The 18894-nt window shown below is 52.5% G+C and overlaps 8 protein-coding genes across 8 annotated transcripts; 4 read left to right on the top strand and 4 right to left on the bottom strand.

The window, feature by feature from the left end:
• The first annotated feature begins 266 nt into the window (after positions 1-266).
• Positions 267-2653, top strand: BDW47DRAFT_107531 (F1F0 ATP synthase subunit alpha). Its single transcript, XM_024813036.1, has 5 exons — positions 267-448; positions 655-824; positions 972-1028; positions 1092-1212; positions 1287-2653. Exons 1-5 carry the CDS (start codon positions 377-379, stop codon positions 2535-2537), a joined length of 1671 nt encoding a protein of 556 aa, XP_024671192.1. The 5' UTR covers positions 267-376; the 3' UTR covers positions 2538-2653.
• A 793-nt stretch (positions 2654-3446) lies between these two features.
• On the bottom strand, positions 3447-4724 carry BDW47DRAFT_107528 (signal peptidase complex subunit 2). The gene is made up of 3 exons (XM_024813035.1): positions 4501-4724; positions 4079-4377; positions 3447-3893 (listed from the first exon to the last, which is right to left on the bottom strand). The coding sequence occupies exons 1-3, from the start codon at positions 4544-4546 to the stop codon at positions 3645-3647; spliced, it is 594 nt and encodes a 197-aa protein (XP_024671191.1). The 5' UTR covers positions 4547-4724; the 3' UTR covers positions 3447-3644.
• Positions 4725-4778: 54 nt separating this feature from the next.
• On the top strand, positions 4779-6149 carry BDW47DRAFT_107527 (ER membrane complex subunit EMC3). Its single transcript, XM_024813034.1, has 5 exons — positions 4779-4900; positions 4956-4989; positions 5046-5412; positions 5472-5633; positions 5721-6149. Exons 1-5 carry the CDS (start codon positions 4851-4853, stop codon positions 5918-5920), a joined length of 813 nt encoding a protein of 270 aa, XP_024671190.1. The 5' UTR covers positions 4779-4850; the 3' UTR covers positions 5921-6149.
• Positions 6150-6398: 249 nt separating this feature from the next.
• BDW47DRAFT_126631 (uncharacterized protein) lies at positions 6399-7040 on the top strand (the record flags this gene model as incomplete). The annotated part of the gene is made up of 1 exon (XM_024816583.1): positions 6399-7040. The coding sequence occupies one exon, from the start codon at positions 6399-6401 to the stop codon at positions 7038-7040; it is 642 nt and encodes a 213-aa protein (XP_024671189.1).
• A 106-nt stretch (positions 7041-7146) lies between these two features.
• Positions 7147-8189, bottom strand: BDW47DRAFT_107525 (uncharacterized protein). The gene is made up of 2 exons (XM_024813033.1): positions 7483-8189; positions 7147-7434 (listed from the first exon to the last, which is right to left on the bottom strand). Exons 1-2 carry the CDS (start codon positions 8110-8112, stop codon positions 7342-7344), a joined length of 723 nt encoding a protein of 240 aa, XP_024671188.1. The 5' UTR covers positions 8113-8189; the 3' UTR covers positions 7147-7341.
• A 139-nt stretch (positions 8190-8328) lies between these two features.
• On the top strand, positions 8329-12096 carry BDW47DRAFT_107524 (MET18/MMS19 family protein). Its single transcript, XM_024813032.1, has 6 exons — positions 8329-8442; positions 8496-8769; positions 8855-8952; positions 9006-9145; positions 9197-9385; positions 9436-12096. The coding sequence occupies exons 1-6, from the start codon at positions 8361-8363 to the stop codon at positions 11860-11862; spliced, it is 3210 nt and encodes a 1069-aa protein (XP_024671187.1). The 5' UTR covers positions 8329-8360; the 3' UTR covers positions 11863-12096.
• A 415-nt stretch (positions 12097-12511) lies between these two features.
• BDW47DRAFT_126628 (uncharacterized protein) lies at positions 12512-16280 on the bottom strand (the record flags this gene model as incomplete). Its single annotated transcript, XM_024816582.1, has 6 exons — positions 12512-15394; positions 15453-15800; positions 15875-15973; positions 16034-16085; positions 16139-16164; positions 16224-16280. 6 exons carry the CDS (start codon positions 16278-16280, stop codon positions 12512-12514), a joined length of 3465 nt encoding a protein of 1154 aa, XP_024671186.1.
• A 492-nt stretch (positions 16281-16772) lies between these two features.
• Positions 16773-18550, bottom strand: BDW47DRAFT_40591 (uncharacterized protein). The gene is made up of 2 exons (XM_024818945.1): positions 17126-18550; positions 16773-17073 (listed from the first exon to the last, which is right to left on the bottom strand). The coding sequence occupies exon 1, from the start codon at positions 18398-18400 to the stop codon at positions 17246-17248; it is 1155 nt and encodes a 384-aa protein (XP_024671185.1). The 5' UTR covers positions 18401-18550; the 3' UTR covers positions 16773-17073; positions 17126-17245.
• Between the last annotated feature and the right edge of the window lie 344 nt (positions 18551-18894).

Below are 18894 nucleotides of genomic sequence, written 5' to 3'. Positions count from 1 at the left end.
AAAGAATTTGGAAAAGTATAGTTGATTCTTTAGAAGTAGTAGTTCTAGTAAAAAATTATGAAGGGATGAATCTACAGGATGGTTGTGGTAGAATAAGATAGTTAACACTCTGGATTTATTAGTTTGATTGTTGGGATTGAAATCAAACGAGTCCCGTGAACGCACTAGGGCGGCTTCGGAGGTTACTGAGAGGCTCGGCAAACTGGGTTTAGTGCCAGACCTGAGAATCCTCCCAGCCCCGACGACAAAGCTCTCCCTCCCATCTCATCCACAATCTCCTCCTCTCCTCTTCTTCCTCCCCCCCCCCTCCACCTCCCCCCCAATTATATCTCTCCTTCAGAGTATCAACTCCAACTTCCTCTGAACCCCCATCACAATGTTCAGAAACGCTCTGCGGCAGTCCAGCCGCGCCGTCGCGGCCGCCTCGACCACTGGCCGCATCGCCTCGGTGAGTCCTTTTCTCTTCTCGATCCATCCCTTCCGAGGGTCGACGACTATCCTCCCCGACATCAAGATATCGGTTTCCATCTCAAAAGTCATCTCAATGGGATGGTCAATCGGTTCTTTGCATGTCGCAAGGCTTGGGTTTCCCATTGCACGCGGTTTTCTCCCTCGTCCATGACGTTAACAAATTTTGCTTTCGCTGCCAATTAGACTCGCGCGGCTGTCTCCGGCCCTCTCGCTGGTGCCTCCAAGCAGGTCCGTACCTACGCTGCCGAGGCCAAGGCCTCGCCCACCGAGGTCTCCTCCATCCTGGAGCAGAGAATCCGTGGTGTTCAGGAGGAAGCTGGTCTTGCCGAGACTGGACGTGTCCTTTCCGTCGGGTACGTAGGCCTAAGAGGGTTCCCGAAAAAAAAATTCGAACTCGGAACGATGATGGCGGTGAAACGAATGACACCTGTCACGAATTCACCCTGCCATTGTTTGATGTCCTCTGATGCAATGGAAATCTAATTTGAATCGGTTGATAGTGACGGTATCGCTCGTGTCCATGGCATGACCAATGTCCAGGCTGAGGAGCTGGTCGAGTATGTATCCCTTGGCATCAAAATTTTTTTCTCTTGAGAATTATATCACTAACGGATTATTAGGTTCGCCTCTGGCGTCAAGGGCATGTGCATGAACTTGGAAGCCGGCCAGGTCGGTGTTGTGCTGTTCGGTTCCGACCGTCTGGTCAAGGAGGGCGAGACCGTCAAGCGTACCGGAGAGATTGTATGTTATCTCCTTGCCTGTTCTAACAGGTTAAAAGGCAAAAGAAAAAAAAAGACAATGCTAATATCTTTCAGGTCGATGTCCCCGTCGGCCCTGAGATGCTCGGCCGTGTCGTCGACGCTCTGGGTAACCCCATCGATGGCAAGGGCCCCATCAACACCACCGTCAAGAGCCGTGCTCAGCTCAAGGCCCCTGGTATCCTGCCCCGTCGCTCCGTCAACCAGCCCGTGCAGACTGGTATGAAGTGTGTCGACTCCATGGTGCCCATCGGCCGTGGTCAGCGTGAGTTGATCATTGGTGACCGTCAGACCGGTAAGACCGCTGTCGCCCTCGACGCCATGCTCAACCAGCGCCGTTGGAACAACACCAGCGACGAGAGCAAGAAGCTGTACTGTATCTACGTTGCCGTCGGCCAGAAGCGTTCCACCGTCGCTCAGCTCGTCAAGACCCTTGAGGAGCAGAACGCCATGCAGTACTCCATCGTCGTCGCCGCCACCGCCTCCGAGGCTGCTCCCCTGCAGTACCTGGCCCCCTTCACCGGTTGCGCCATGGGTGAGTGGTTCCGTGACAACGGCCGCCACGCCGTCATCATCTACGACGATCTGTCCAAGCAGGCCGTTGCCTACCGTCAGATGTCGCTGCTGCTCCGTCGTCCCCCCGGTCGTGAGGCCTACCCCGGTGACGTCTTCTACCTGCACTCTCGTCTGCTCGAGCGTTCCGCCAAGATGAACGACAAGCACGGTGGTGGCTCCCTCACCGCTCTGCCCGTCATCGAGACCCAGGGTGGTGATGTCTCTGCCTACATTCCCACCAACGTCATCTCCATCACCGACGGCCAGATCTTCCTCGAGGCCGAGCTGTTCTACAAGGGTGTCCGTCCCGCCATCAACGTCGGTCTGTCCGTGTCCCGTGTCGGTTCCGCCGCCCAGGTCAAGGCCATGAAGCAGGTCGCCGGTTCCCTGAAGCTGTTCTTGGCTCAGTACCGTGAGGTTGCTGCCTTCGCCCAGTTCGGTTCCGATCTCGATGCCTCCACCAAGCAGACCCTGGCCCGTGGTCAGCGTCTGACCGAGCTGCTCAAGCAGAAGCAGTACTCCCCCATGGCCGTCTCCGACATGGTTCCTCTGATCTTCGCCGGTGTCAACGGTCTGCTCGACACCATCCCCGTCAACAAGGTCCTTGACTGGGAGGCCGACTTCCTGGCTCACCTCAAGAGCACCCACCCCGAGATCCAGGAGACCATCGAGAAGGAGGGTCAGGTCACCAAGGAGCTGGAGAAGCAGCTCAAGGAGGTCACCGTTGCCTTCAACAAGTCTTTCAACGCATAGGTGAGCCATTTTTTTTTTTACCAAAAAAAAAGGCATTTGGCTTGATATCTGATTAGCCTACCTTGTACTGTTTTATTCCTGACATCTATGTGTATAGACAAGATAGCTTGTACAATTTGAGACCACTTTTGTTCGTTACTTAACCGCTGGACTCGGTTCTGGGCGGTGTATACCCTTAACCAAGGTGTCACCTACCTACCGAGATCTCTGTAGCTTTCCTACCAAGGACAAAACGAGGTGGAATTGATAACAACAAAAAAAGGCAAGGCCAAGATACGATTTAATATCCTGTACGTTTAGAAATTCCGCGTAGCAGGGGGGAGCAATCCCATGATCCTGGAACCTGGTTGTCAAACCATGCAGGGAAAACCTGCACCGAGATAATGGATTTTCTTTCCCCATGCTTTCGCTTGCAACAGCCTGAATATGATTTCTTTTGTGTTTTATTTTGCTGTGTAGATTGTTTTTATTTCGCTATTTGTAGACTGTTTCCATTCTGCTGCTGTAGTTTGTGCAGTGCGCGTTGACAGTATCTCTTATGTAGACATACGGTCAGGTATGTATACCCTTATGGATGCCTACCAGTCATCAGTCATCCAGCATTGGATGTTCACGGGAAGGAGGGAGGAAGGGAGTGTATCTTTATCATGTATGGAATTATTCAAAATAATCTTCGAGACTTGATGTGATTGTGCCGGGGTCCATCTACCTGTGGAGGAAGGTTGTTTGCCTCAACCTCAACCTCCACTTTGACTCACCCTAGCCAACGAATACAGGTAGGGCTACGTTCTAACCCCGATAGTTAGTGCCCTGCCCAACTGGACAGGAAAATACTACGAGCTCCTCCGTAGACTGTAGACTCCGCGAGAGTTGTACAGCAGAATCATACTTCGTGCCAACAACAGCATCAAAGCAACCGACCAAACCATATAAACCAATCCGAAAGAAGCAACACAATTGGGGTAGTAATAACCTAACAAATAAATAAAAAAGATCAAACCAAATCCAGATAAGATCCATATCGCTTTCCCAACACCATGGAATACCGCAGCAGCAGCAGCCCACCATCATCCCACCGTCGTAAATCCCTTCCCAACCCAGCTTCAATCACCTCTTCAAGTCCTCCCCAGTCCCCTTCTTCTTCTCAATCTCCTTCAGCGCAAGTCTCAGCACCTCAACCTCGCTCGCAAGCCACTGGTGCAGCGGACGCGCGTGGAACGTCCCGTCCGCGGCGAACCAGCCTGCGAAGGAGGTCTCGATTTCTTTGTTTTGGAGGGTCTTGCCGGCGGCGGATTTGTATTCGATGTGGAGCTTGTAGAGCGGGGAGTGCTTTTTGGAGGAGGTGCGGATGGAGATCTGTTTTTGGGGGGTGGGGGTTAGTTGTTGGTTTTGGTTTCTTTTTATTTCTTGTTTGTGGGGGTATAGAGGGTGAGATGCATGTTGTATGTGACACGCGTGCGTGTGTCCGCGCGCACAGAAACACACACACACACACACATATATAATGCAAAACAAAAGAAAGAAGAGAGAAGAAGATATACCGTTTCACCAGACGCGCGCTTCCCCCGGAAGACTTCCCCCGCCTCGACAGCCCAAACCCAATACGTGAGGAAAGTGTTCAGAGCAAAGTATGTGCCCACAGCAGCGATAATCCATGGTGAGTGGGTAGCCTCCCAACCAAGGTAGCGGTCTGCGTAGAAGGTAAAGGCGCTGATGGCGACGGCCGTGTAGCCTACCAGGAAGTGGACATTGGTCTTGGTGTGGTCCTGGGTGAAAGTGTAGGGTTGCGGGAGGGAGGTGAGGAAGGGGGCGAGGGAGTCGTCTGTTGTTGATTTGAGGTCTGTATCATTCTTAGCTTAGGTTTATTGATTGGGGAGATACAACTTGAGGGGGAGAGGGTGTCGTCGTGGGGTTGGAGTCGCGATAGATTTGGTGAGTATAGTATAGATAGTGCTGGACTGACCGTTTGTGGAGTAGACGGGCACTTTGACCTGCTCTGTTGACGCCATTTGGAGGTTGAATAGGTTGTAACCTATGTTTATCCACTCTCTAAAATTATGAAACACGGAACTGAAGGAAATAAGTCTGACTTGGGGACAAAAGAGAGCAATTCGATGTTGTAGAGCGCTGACGAGAGTTGCGGCGAGCTGTCCCTTTGACGGAGCTGAGCTAAAGCGGCGGGCGATTCGGCGCTAGTTGCGAACCCGCCGTGCTTCTCTCGTGGGGAAGAGAGACCTCACTCGGTCTTGCTTCCACTGCCACCCCAGCTCACTTTTTAATCTCAATCCACCACTGTCATCCACTCTGCCCACCATGGTGTCGCAGGGGCTGGAGCAGACGATCGTTCGGGATCCGGCTCTTTTGTGAGATTTCCCATCAGTATTAGGAGGACGGAATGCTAACGCGTTGAATGTCTAGCTACTGGATCCTGATCCCCATCTCGATTGTCATGGTATGTCTTTCCAGGTAGATTATCCCACAGTCGAATATCGTCTAATACAAGTATAGATTCTGACCGGTATCCTCCGTCACTACGCAACCGTCCTGATGAACACCCCCCCGAAGCCGCCCTCAACGCTGGCCGAATCCCGCGAGCGCCTCTCCATCCTGCGCGGCGTCAACCTGCGCAACAATGCCTCTGCGGTCCTCACAAAGGAAGCCTTTGAAGCACGGAAGAACTACCTCGTCTCTGCGTACCAGAATGGCGAGTTTCTGAAAGACCCGGAGAACCGCGGCCAGGCCCCTGCCAACCCGATGACGGATCCCGCCGGCATGGAGGCCATGATGGGCATGATGAAGGGGAACATGATGATGATGATCCCGCAGACGCTGATTATGAGTTGGATTAATGCGTTCTTCTCGGGGTTTGTTATCTGTACGTTCGATTTGGCCTGTGGTTGAGTGTATTGGGCGCACGTGCTGATCTGGAGATAGTGAAACTCCCATTCCCTCTGACGATCCGGTTCAAGTCGATGCTGCAGTCTGGTGTTATGACTCGTGACCTGGATGTGAGATGGGTGTCGAGTTTGTCTTGGTATTTCCTGAATCTGTTTGGCTTGCAGTCCGTTTTTGGCTTTATTCTGGGCAGTGACAATGGTGAGTTCTCATATTTTACTCACAGTCTCATAATCCCGTCCGTTTCTGGACGGGCTTCTTTCACATATACTAATCTATCTCTTACAGCCGCCAACCACATGTCTCAACAGATGTCCTCGATGAACCCTGCCGCTGGCGTTAACCCTTTCCAACCCGGCCAAGACCCCGATAAGCTGTATCAAAGCGAGGCCGAGAACCTGGAAGTCTTGGAACACTTCTGCATCCTTGATGGGATTGAGGATCGGATCCTCCACAACATCGCCCCGAAGTATGGCTATACCTTCTAAGTAGCCTGCTGCGGGTGCATCCACTTCTTGCTTTGTTCTTTTTGTTCTTGAAAGATATGTATGGCTGGGTGATTGGGATGGACAAAATATGAGAAAACAATTGTGTCTAATAGTACATTTCATTGTTCTGGTTACATACATTGTTCTATCTCTTGCTAAAGGCTTTATATTATAATACACGGATATACACCATATGCATATTGGTCTGATAGGATGAGCTTCATATTGCCCTTTGTCTATTTATGCAATGAACAAGGCCGTTGTCATGATGAGGTTTTCTCCTTTGTATTTGTGCCTCATACAATGGACAACATAAAGCTTTGACGAAGCTATCAAAGCTATTCTGTCCATACTCTACAAGAATATAAAACCTAGCAAATACCCTGCATAACCACACACCACCTATCCAAACACCCCAAGCCCCAGTAATCCCAAGGGAAGTATAACCCAACCCTAACCAACACCAACAACCGCAACCATGACTCGCCCCTTCGACTACTACCAAGACCAAGGCGAATCCATAACCTTCACAGCAGACACAGCCCTCCTCTACGGATGGTGCACCAGGAAGCCCCAGAAATCAACATCATCCCCGCTCCCCACCCCAGAAGACACTCCCCCCCTCCCCAAAGTCAAGCTCGCCCTCCAACCCAACCCCCAACCCGAACCAGAACCAGGATCCCTCAACCCGGACGCGCAAGAATTCACCCCCACCAGCGAATACCGCGACCGCAGCGCCAAACCATGGTGGTACTTCATCGACCTGCGCGGACGGACCGTCATCGGAGAGTGGGGCCTGCTGGAGGAGATATATAGTGAGATGAAGCGCGGGAATGCGACCCAGCACGAGGAGCCGCAGAGGACGATCCGCGGGGGCGTGTGGTACTGTGTTTTGGTCCCTGATGAGGTGCGCAATATTGGGAGTGCGTATATGCTGAAGTATACTAGGCTCGTTGTGAGGTGGTATGTGAAGCGGTTTGAGAGGACTGCGAAGCGGATGCAGAGGGCGAAGGGGTTTGAGTCGTCTGAGGAGGAGGTGGGTGAGATGTTTTTGGGTTTGGATGAGGATTGGGATGGCCCGGGGGATGGGTTGGATGGTGGGGGGAAGGTAGGGAAATGAATTGGTTCTGGGATTGTAGGGAGAGGGTTTGGTAAGTTGTCTCTTGTCTCTTTTCTCATTCCTTGATCGGTTGATCTATATACCAGTTGAAGTTTGGGTTCTGTTATTTCCATTTAACATTTGTATATTGTAAAGACTATGAACTGCTCCTGTAGATATCATAAGATCAAGTAGCGTATACTTGGCTCATGATCTAGTAAATAACGTGATAATATTGCGTAAGGTCATCAATAATGTCAAAAGTCAAACCACAAGAAAGACAGACAAATGTCATAAATCATAACTCGTCAAATACAGGCAATCAACGATAGTTGATGACGCCGTTAAGCGTCCACACCTCGCCGTTAGCGACTTGCTCCGCTACAGCATCGACCTCAACATTCCCGGGTTGGATCTGCAACGCATGTTAGCAAAATCCGATAAGAAAGAGAACGAGACATACATAGATATTGTCTCCATCTTTCTTCCAGCTCAGCTTCTCACCCGCAAGCGTCTCCGCCTCTACGCCCTCCTTCCAAGGACTGGTAGTAACGATGTGAGCTCCGACAAAACGCTCCAGGTTCTTCCTGGCGCGATCCTGGCCCGCCTGTCCCTCATACGCCTGCGCCTCGCCATACTGGTTATAGTCATCGGGGTTCTCCCAGGGCTTGCGAGGCAGACCCTGGATGGCAGAGTTGCGGGGCGCAAGAACGGTGACGTTCTTGGACGTATTGTTGAGGTGAGATTCGATGGACTCGAAATCGCGAGTGAGCGAGGCAAAGATGTTGATGCCGCGGGTCTTGGGAAGGACGTCCGAGATGATCGGGTCGCGGGCGTTAGCGCCCTCGTTGTTGTTTGAACCAGGCATGACAATCTTGGGAAGAGCACCTCCCATCAAGGGCTGTTGTTTGCTGAGCCACTGCTTGACTTCACTGTTGTCTGCGAGGGGGCGTTCGTGGCGCAGGTGTGGTGAATCGACGAGGAAGCCAGGTAGACGCTTGCGGAGGGAGAAAGTAGGAAGATCCCAAGCGCTGACAGTGCAGGTTATTGCAAGAAAGATAAATACCGAGATAGTCAGCATGTGCCGCAACATGATGATGTTGATGAATGACCGCGAGGGTCTGATAATTGAGAGCGATAGGCCAAGGAAGTGCTCGATGTGGTCATCGGGGGATGACGCAACAGGCCGGATTGCCAACGTCCCACACGTGATTTGCGGAGGAACGAAGGGCACGTGACGAGCGAGGGTTTATCGATAAGGGCCCATCGGCCACAAAAGGCGTCATTTCTTGAGGGGAAAAGAAGTCCATCCCACTCGTTTTCCCTGCATATTTCGCAATCATGTCCGCATTGCAGACATTCCTGCTGGTCGCTGACCATGATAAGCAGGAGGCCAAGCAGATCGCGGAACGAATTGCTCACGGTAAGGACGGAATAGTTCCCTGACAGGCAACTGAGTTCTAACAATTCGTGAAGATGTAGAGAACAAGAAGACGACTCTGATCGAGGTCGTGCAGTCCCTGGGGGAGTATATCAATGACGAAGACCCTATATTGCGCGGCAAGGCGGTATCCTACCTCACCGCTGTCATTAAAGCGCTTCCTCCGAAGTTCCTCACGAGGCAGCAAATCCAAGTCCTGACCACGTTCTTTTGTGACCGCATCGAGGATGGAGGGGCTGTTGCGGGGTTGGAGACACTGCAAAAACTGGACCGGTTCAACAAGGCATTGGCGGAAGAGGTTGCACAGGCGTAAGTGCAAGATTGTTGTTTTTTTCGATCTATATGATCGCATGAGCAATGAGGAAAAAAGAGGCAGTGGCTGACAAGTGGATAGGATTTTCGGGCGCTTCCAGGAACTGCAGTCGAGGTCTCAGTCCCAACGTTTCCAAGTATATCAGCTGCTCAATGAGTTGATGCTGAACCACCGAGACGGTACGTACACCTGTACTTGATATCAGGGCATGGGTTTTGACCAGAATAAATAGCTCTGCATGAGATGGGCGATGAGTCTTTGGTGGGAATAGTGGACCTTATGACCGGCGAAAAGGACCCGCGGAACCTGATGCTCGTTTTCTCGATTCTAAAGGTTGTAATGGTGGAATGGGATATCTCTAACCATGCCGAGGTATGTATTCTCTGGTCCTACCCCTTTTCGACCGCCAGCTAACTGTCGAAGGTCTTGTTCGACGCTGTATATAACTACTTCCCAATCACCTTCAGACCGCCCCCGAACGATCCCTACGGCATCACCGCGCAGGACTTGAAAGACCGCCTTCAGGACTGTATTGCTTCCAACAGCCAATTCGCGCCCCATTCCATCCCGTCTTTGCTGGATAAACTTGACTCCACCTCCCCAAATGTGAAGGTGAGGAATGCCCTCTCCATCCCGCACGCAGACACACTAACTTCTTACAGAAAGATGCCCTCAACGCGTTGATTGCCTGCATCCACTCCTACAATGCGGATGTTGTGTCCACGTACTCGATCACAATCTGGGATGCCTTGAAGTTCGAGATCCTTAACGCCCAGGAAGAATTTCTCTCCGAGCTCTCTCTGCAGGTTCTGCGCGATATCGCTGCCCGCTTGTCGGAAGGCGTCACGGAAATCTCCGACCAATTGCCTCTGGCACAGTACTTGCGGCCAATTACAAGGGAATGTAACGATCAATTGCGCGAGCCCCAGCAGAAGCAAGCGAAGCCCGCCCAGCAAATCCTCAGCTCGACATCTGCCGCCTCTGCTGTCTCGTTTACATTGGTCGTGCGGACGATGGTTGCACCGCTCCTGACCTTCTATCAGGAAGCCGATGGCATCGTTAAACAGCGAGCTCTCCTGGAGACCCTAGTGGTTCTATTCGACTCTGCCATAAAGGTGTTTGGAGAGTGGAAATCCTCCGACCCCGAACCCACCATGGAGAATCCTTTGCTTGAATTTAAGGATCAATTCTCAGAGATCTTTGGCCAGGCTCTGATGGGTGTCATCAAAGAAGAGGTCTCTTTCCGGTCATCTGCACTCAAGGGCCTCCTGCGCCTCTCGACCTTGCGCAACTACTTCCAAGACAACGAGATTGGCCTATTCGTGCAGTATCTCGATGAAATCCTCTTGAAGGAAGAATCAATTGGTCGGGACGACCTCAAAAAAGAAGCAATCAACGCCCTGGCCGTGATTTCGAAGCACACCCCTCGACTGATTATGGACATCACCTTCCCGGCGTTCGTGGCGACCCTCCCTGAAACCGACGATGGGAACGGCCCCAACTACATCACGACGCTGGAAAGCCTTGCCCAAATCAGCATCGAGAAGGACATTTTCGAGACGCTGGTCCGACGGCTCTTGAGCAAGCTGACCGTTCTGCTGCAAAAGGAACAGCCTGGCAGTGCCGAGTACCCGCGGGCCCTGCTCTTAACAATCCTCTACGTGATGAACCAGCGAGACATGAGCAAAGACCCGAACCTGGATCTCTACTACGACCGCATCGTCGTCAGCCTATGCCGCAGCGCCGCAGCGACCGCATCAGGCAAGGCCACCAACAACATCCTAGCCGATGCCACCGTCCTAGACATCCTCGGCAGACTGTCGAACCTGATCGTCCGGTCCCTCCCCAGGAGTAAGCAAGACGAAGTCGCAGAGAACATCTACACGCTCTTCGCCAGCGCAGAAGACTTCTCCCCGGTCCCATTCGCCCCTTCGACCAGCGACTCCCACCAGCGCACGATGATTCTCTCGACCTACCTCCTCGCAGGCCTCCCAGCCGACACCGCCAAGCTCCCCCACACGCACCCCAACATGTCGGCCCTCCTCTCAGACATCACCAACCGCTCAATCACCTCGTCCGAGTCCGGCGAACCCGCAACGCACCTCGCCTTCCTCCGCCACAGCGCCCTCCTAGTCAACAAGTTCCTCCCGAAGACAGACCTCAACCTCGCAACCGACGCAGTCTTCACCCTCCTCCACCAGATCACCGAGCAACAAACCCCCCACACAACAGGAACCATCAAAACCGCCTTCTGGCTCACCAAAGCGCTCGTCCTCCGCCTCGCCCCCAAAACAACCGACCTCCTAACATCCCTCCTCTCCCTCCTCTCCTCCCCCTCCCCCCAAACAAGCACAACAGCCTCCCGCAGCTTCTCCATCCTCCTCTCCGACGACGACATCCTCTCCCCCACAAACGGCGCCACAATCCGCCTCCTCTCAAAGCAACGCGTCTTCACAACTCTCGTCCCCCTAATCTCCACTCGCATCCGCGACGTCAACATCACCAACAACAACACCGACCAAAAAACAACCCCAGACCACATCAAACCCGCCCACCTAACAGCCCTATCCGGCCTCCTCTCCACAATCTCCCCAAAACTCGTAACCCCCGAACTCCCCACCCTCCTCCCGCTCCTCCTCCAAAGTCTCGACCTCCGCACCGCAGACTCAGACTCGCTCGCCGTCCGCGCAGCAACCCTCGAGACCCTGGCCGTCATAATCCGCGACAACGGCGTCTCCGTGATCGAGGAATGCGGACACGTGCAGAGCCTCGTCACGCGTCTGCTCAACACAACCACCGTCTCAAAGTCATCTTCTCCCTCCGCTGGTACCAGTAACAACAGCCCCCGTCTCCGCGCCGACGCAGTCAAGTGTCTGGCGTTGCTGGCGGCGGGACAGCATTCTCACGCTGATGCGCCTGCTGTGGCTAGGGCTGGGAAGCTGTCTCCGCTTTTGCCGGTTAAGAGTCAGGTGTTGCGGGCGTTGCGATTTGTGTTGGATGATCCGAAGAGAGATGTGCGGAAGGCTGCTGTGGATGCTAGGGCGGCTTGGTTGAGGGGGGTGGATGATGCGCCTGAGGAGGAGGATTGATTTTGATTTATTGGTTGATTGATTGGTTGGATGATTGAATAAAATTCTGTTGTAGATTTTTTGTTTTTTTAGATGTTACTTTTTCTTCTATTATTGTTATGCTTTATGCTGTGTTATGCTATGCTTTACTTCTGGGGATGAGAGTGAACGATGACTGAGATATAGAATCACCGGAGTTGCCTCTTCAGGTGAAATATAGTCTAGTTTGATTTGGTTTTGACAGTTCAATGATCGTGGAATAGACAACTTTCAACACTCATTCCTCATACTAGCTAACAATGGTCGAACCTAATGTAGGCCTCCGGGCCACGAGCCTGCAGCTGAAAATGACGATTGCCCGGGGGTGAGCTACAAAACGACTATGCCATGGGTCTGATCTGCACTTCTCTCACCTCCAAGCTGAGCCCTACCGCCGCACTGTCTCATCATACAGCCACCCCCACCAGCTCCGATAACTCATGATACCCACCACACCCTCTACTTCTTATCAAATTGGGAACAAAATGGTCCTGAATGACCGTGCTCGCCATAGAAGGGGTCCGGATGTTTGGTGTTGGGCCGGGGGCGGGGGGCAATGAAGCAAAGCAACGAATGAAGCATCAAAAAAAAAAAAAAATCAGTAGTGAAATCCACCACAAATGGAACCTAATCACCAGTAATCCAAAGGAACGGATGGTATAGAAGACGCAAGCGTCATGTCTTGGTTGTAGGGGTTGTCGCTCTCTATCTCTTTGGGACTCTCCTGTCCAAACACGGACATCTTGACGACTGCCTTCTGCTCTGCGGCCGAGTTGGTGACCTTGCCGCTTGAGATTATCGGGGTATTCAGAGACCCAGAAGCCCCCACTCGTGCAACGTCAATCCCCGGTCCGACGTTCCAGTAACCCAGACCGTCGGTCTTTTCGACGACAGTCTTCGCAATACGGAAGAGGTCTCCGATCCCAGCGGTGCCGATGGCCACTGAGACTGGACTTGGGGTCCCGGTGAATCCCGAAGATCTGTTCTCAAAAAGCGCAGCATCTCTTCCAAACAGATCAACACCTCTCCAGTCCTCGGTCGCCTCCCCGACTTCGATGTTGACATTTTGTCTGAGGAGTTCTTCAATAGCAGGGCTTACGAGAGAGGCTTCATACCACAACCGTCCGTTCTTGAGCATATCTGGCAATGACGTGCACCGAGCTCTCAGGGCCTGCTTGCACGAGGAACCAACGCCGATAAAAAGATCTTGCACTTCCGTAACTTGCAGAAAGACATCCTGGAATCCACTGTCACTGCTGGTGGCCACGCTCGCATGGTCCTTGACGTCTGTTTTGCTTGAAGCTCCCGTGTCCGCTGCCACCGCTGTTGCTGTGTTGGGGGATATGTTCGATGAAGCAGGACCGTTTGCTGCAGGGGGATTCACGGCAGGTTGGCACGTATCCGTTGGGCGGATGTACCGATGGCGCGTCCAACGCTTCATGTATGCCTTCTCAATGACGATGTTGTTTCCCTCCGGGATTTTGGTGAAAATCCGAATCAGGCCCTTTTCAGACCGGATACATATGTGATCGACGAGATACTTGGCGGCTTCTTCGAATTCCGGGTGAGAGCCTGCTTCGTAGCAGAAGCTGCCACTTGTAACCGCTCTTGCATCCCAAGTCTGGCCAGGGAAATGCAAATTCACTGCACCCAACTCTGCAATTGTGTTGACGATTGTATATCCACCTTGTTCATCAACTGTAATAATCAGGGGTTGGTCGGATTTCGTTCGGCAGTGGAACTCATAAGTGACCTTGTAATCTGTGTATTCCTGCTCGAAGATGCGACGCTTTCCATCCTGCTTCGAAGTTTTCAGGTCCACAAGGTGGTCAACGTCACACCCCGAGGATGTCAGTCGATTAAAGAACTTGGTAGTCGGAGGAACGAGACCGCTACGAGGCTTGAAGATCCGTGTCCATTCATTGCAAGAAATCAAGCCTTCTTTGTACGACTTGGGTAGAAGAGGGACGAGGATGAGCCCAATCTGGACTTCCAGAGTGAGTCTACCCGGAAAACATTCCGCAACCTGCAAGATAGGCTCTATCGCTTCATGGAGACCTTTGACGTCGTCGACTATGCACGCCTCGGCTTGTGATAGCTGTGTGCCTTTGGCGGATCTCCCCTCCTTTTCGACGTGCGAATGGCTCTGTGATGTTTCGGGATGCTTTTTCACAGGCGTTTTGATAATCCCCCAGGCGTCCTCTAAGGTACCCTGTCTCTTTTGTTTCACCTGTTTGGCCGTCTTGTGGTACATGACTCGGTGGAACTTCCTCGAGCTCACTTCGTCTGACTGCCGTTGCTCGTCTAGCCTATGGACCCGCTCAAGTTCCATCAGCTTCTCTTTTGCCAGCTGTCTCGTTGCCTGACGCCGAGCCTCACGGGTGCTAATGGGTAAAGTTTCTTGACTGGAACGGCCGACTTCTCCCGTCTGATCGCGCAAAACCTTCTTCAGATACAGGAGCCGCCGCTTGTGATCGGTCAAATCTTCAAGAAACGAGCAGGGTTCTTCATCCACGAAGACAAGCTCATTGGAGCATAACCTTTGAGGAACAAGTGGGGGCTGTTCGAAAGAGACAAGTGGGAGCTGAGGATTGGAATCATAGGCCTCAGTAAAAACATCCAACAGCATGTTGTCCTTTGGATTTGCAGCCTTGGAACTTCCATTCTTCCTCACAGGTGACAGGCGTGATAGTCTGTTCAAACCATACTTGGTAGCATCAAAGTTCGGCATGGGAGGGCCCAGTTGCCACCCAGGTGCCTTGGGAACGGATGGGACATTGGGATGATCACCGTTGTTGCCTGATCCAGAATCGCCAGTCGAGTCCGAAATGTTTGGTCTGTACTCCATTTTCCATCGTCGGCGAGGGGTTGGGGAATCTTCATCTGGAACGTCCTGCACTTTTTCGGCGAGAGGTTCCAATGAAGGTTTCGGAGGCGAAGGAATCAATACAGGCTGACCTGAAGCGACAGCCTTCCTTGCTTTGATACCAGGCGGTCTTTTAATTACTGTAACGGGGGTTACTGGGCATTCAGGCTCAGGCTCAAGGTCTGAATCGGTTGGTTCAATCCCAGCACGCTCGACAACCCACTGATTTACCTGCTTAGCTTTTTCCGCTGTCAGATAAGGGTGCGGAAGGGAGATCCCTGAGGCAAAAGCTTGCAGACTGCCAATTTCCTTATCCTCAATGGTGTCCATGGCCAGGAACTCGTCCGCATCGCCTAGCTCTGCAAAAGAAAAATCATTCCAAATACGCGATGGCCCGGCCTCATTGGTCACATTAGGGGGATGCACGAGGCTGTCAGGCTTTTTATACTCTTGTGTATCCTTGTCGAAAGAGTAAAGCACCGTCACAAACATTTGACCGAGTTGTAGATTTGCGTCCCCGGTGGAGTCCGTCAAGACACGACGCAGAGCAACATTGTTCAGGGTGCTGTAATTTTGGATACTGTAGCGAACGTGATCGCCCGTTTCTGAGATACCCACGTGTGCCACCAGGGGGCTATTGTAGTACAACTGTTGGATATTGTCAGTGATGAACGCTTACTAGAGTTCGATGACGACGCCGACTCACCAACGGTTTCTCAACTCGTGTCAGTCTCTCCAATGCATCGTTGACGCCCCCCTCGCATCTGCCCGAAACTTCGATACCCTTGGGGTCGGGCAACACCAGAAGCTTAGTGCCGGTGGTATCCCCAATCTGGCCGAGGATCTCTTGAAAGTCAACTGCAAAGCACCCCGCACCGCCAGCAGATGATTGCCAGCTTTTGATGACCGGGTTTCCAAAAGTCGCACACTTCTCGTCGGAGCCGTCGTCCAAATCCAGAAGGCTCCCCGTCTCGTGCTTATCAGCAGTGGCCATCGGGGAGCCGTCCTCATCGGAAAGGCTGAGAGGGACATCCAGTTGATGGATTCGAGGCATCTGAGCAGAGAGAAGCGTGAGTAAATGGTCGAATGAAGCCACGCAAGGTGAGGTCGAAAGGGGATAGCACTTACGTCCAAGAGATCTTTGTTCTGATGCTCATTGATGAAATCAGAGACAACCGCCGCAACCTTGATGGTGTGGTCTCCATCATGTACTTTCACCGTAAGGACCTATATACAAGTGGCATGTTAGTGGAAGGCGTCAGGTAGTTACAGCGGCCGCACACCCACCTCATCGGGTTTAAAATACTCGCAGTGGAACTTGGCGTCAGGGTACGCGGTGCTGAGATACCAAGATCAGTAGACTCGTTCTACCGACCGTATCCAAAGACTCACTTGATCCGTTTTTCGAGTTCCTCAACCTATAATGTCGCTTTGTTAGAGAAAAGATGACGCCGTGGGATTTGAAGACCTCACTCACCCCGATCTCCTCAAAGCCCCACATCGAGCCAACCGTTAGTCGGAGCATAGGATCCATCTCGAAGCAGCGTAGTAGGGGTGTCAACCATCCAAGGCAGAGAAGGGAGAACTCCGAAGAAATTGTAGATATCAAGCTTGCATGGCAAAGGAACGACGCAGAGTATGAAACAGAGGGGAGAGAAAGGAGAGAAAGGAGAGAAAAGAAAGAGTGATGGGGGAAGAATGATAGAAGGAAGAACGATGAGGGAGGGATAGGGAGGGAAGAAACGGCAAGAAGAGAGATCATGCTGAAGGAAAGGAGGAAGTGAAGAAGGCGATTCACTGGGCAACGTGATGCTGAATGAGCAAGTGCGACACGGCAAACACCAGACGGCCCAATGCAGCAGGTGAAGGGAAGGCAGCTCAATCACTGACCCTCATGGGCAGTGACCCCTCCAAGTAATAAAAGACCAAGTGCAATGGGCAGGAAGTGATTGTCTGAATTAGGAAGGAACGAAGGTCTTTCTGGTTAAGTCGCGCATGACCCTCAAGAAACTTGAATTCGCTCTTTGCTAGCTAGCTAAGTCATTGTCTCTTGCAACATGTGGTAAATATGTAGGTATTCTGGCATGTGTTATAAACAAGCCAGACAATAACTATTAAGAATGGTAATTTGACACAGGGAATATGGCAGTCTATCTATATCTTCACCCTGGGTATCAAGCAATCCCGAACTCCGGCAACCTCTAGTGGCGAACTCGAATAGATGCAGTATAGATAGGAAGAAAGGAATCAAGAAATAACAATATCAAAAGAAAGAAGAAAGGGCACACGGTAGGCAGACGTGCGTCCTCCGAAGAACGGAAAAGAAACTTCAGCTCGTTAGTCAAGTCAACAAAGTCCGGATGGTAGAGCACAGCGTACCTGAGTATTTACGGTCAGGCGCGCACGACCCGCGTGTTTTGCCTTATGGGGGCACATCGGGCCTGGGTGTAGATATTGTCGACGAGTAAAAAAGGGAAAAGGGCCAGAGAGCGTCGTTCTTCATTCCGCGCCCTTGACCTCGTCTTTAACGCGCATCACCCACTTCATCCGTCCTTCGGTCTCCTTCAACGAGGCGAGCGCAGAGTCTAAGGCAGCCTCCTTCTGACGGCCATTCTCAATCAACATCCGCATTTCCTCGTCGTTGGCGTTCCGATAAGACTCGTACGTCTGGAACAGCTGGTCGAACTTCGTCCGAGTGGCCTCAATTTCCCCGTCCTTCTCCGCCAAGAGCTCATCGTACCGCTGCAGATTGACATCCCTCGTATCGTGGGTCTTCTTGAGCGCCACATAATCGTCCCGGATGGTCTTAAGTCGTTTCTGCTGATCCGCACGTTCGCGCTGGCCCGATTTCGCCAGCACATCGTACTGTGCCTGGTAATGGTGCGCCGTCTCCTGCAACGTGGCGGTTTGGCGGTTGAACTCCTCGCGGGTGTCGTTCATCAAGCGGTTGGCCTTGCTGGTTTCCCCCTCGGCGCGCAGTCGCCGGTCCTTCTCCGCCTGGGCCTCGGCGCGCAGTTCGTCGAGCTTCCGATCCTTGCGCGCAATCGATTGCAGGTTCGTGTCGTTCGCTTGCTCCAAGTTCCGAAGCCGCTCGGTCATATTCTGGACCTGAGTTTTGAAGACCTCGTTCATCCGCTGGGTCTCTTCCGCCCGCGAACGGTAGACGCCGCACTCGCGGGTCAGACGGGCGATATCCTCCTGGAGGTTGTGGATGACCCGGCCCGACTTGCCCGTCGCCGCGTGCCCGACCGCCGAGGACCATTCCGTGCCGGGCGCGTCGCCGTGGGAGTGGTTCGGCGAGCCATTGGTGTGATGGGAGGAGGGGGGCGTCACAGGTTCTGTAGGAATGCGCATGCCGGGTGAGTGTTTGAGGTTCGAATCGGCTCGCTCCACGGTGGTCAACGACGCCGACGATGACGGAGACAACCAACCTGCAGAGGGCTCCACCACGGTAGGTTCCCGTTGTTGCTCTGGCGATTCGATCCCGAAGAGGCCGTTGTACTGATGCATGTTCAATTCGGTTTCCACATGGGGTAGGTTGACACGCGGGGGTTGAGGAAGGTCTGACGTAGGTGCCACGAGCAAATTCGAGTTAGCATCGTTGTTCGTCCTGGGGGACTTCTTGGCCCGACCGAATCGGGCCATAGTCGGCATGGTGAAGAAAAGGGGCAGGAATGATGGCGGGGGAGTGGGAAGAGGAGAGAGAAGCCCGAAGAATGGAAATCAGAGGCCCAAGACGAGGGAAGGGGAAAATAGTCAGCGGGCAAAGCGGCGGAGATACCATGAGGCTGCAGCAAGGAGCCAATTCAGGGATTAACAAGCTCCAAGACTACACCCAGGCCAGCTGCTGCCTTGAATTCTTGGGAAACAGGGTTTCAAACAACTTGTGAAGACCAGCAAAGAGGCACTTGAAATCAAAATAGAAGGGAAAGAGTTGGGGGGGAAATTGCAAGACATGGCGTGGAGGAGCGAGCAGGATGCGCGGGCATTGAAAGCAGTAAGGTACAACATACCAAGGAGTGGATCAAGGGCTTCAGTTGATTGCAGATCTGTGACAGGCCTGTTGAGAATTAGTGCTGAATGAACATGAACCAACAATTAATATCAGAAAAGTAGAAACACGAATGAACGCGAGAAGAATATAGTGA

Source organism: Aspergillus candidus, assembly GCF_002847045.1.
Source record: "Aspergillus candidus strain CBS 102.13 unplaced genomic scaffold BDW47scaffold_29, whole genome shotgun sequence".
NCBI classification, from domain to species: Eukaryota; Fungi; Ascomycota; class Eurotiomycetes; order Eurotiales; family Aspergillaceae; genus Aspergillus; species Aspergillus candidus.
Note: the sequence above shows the minus strand (reverse complement) of the source record. Positions and strands in the feature narration are given on the sequence as shown.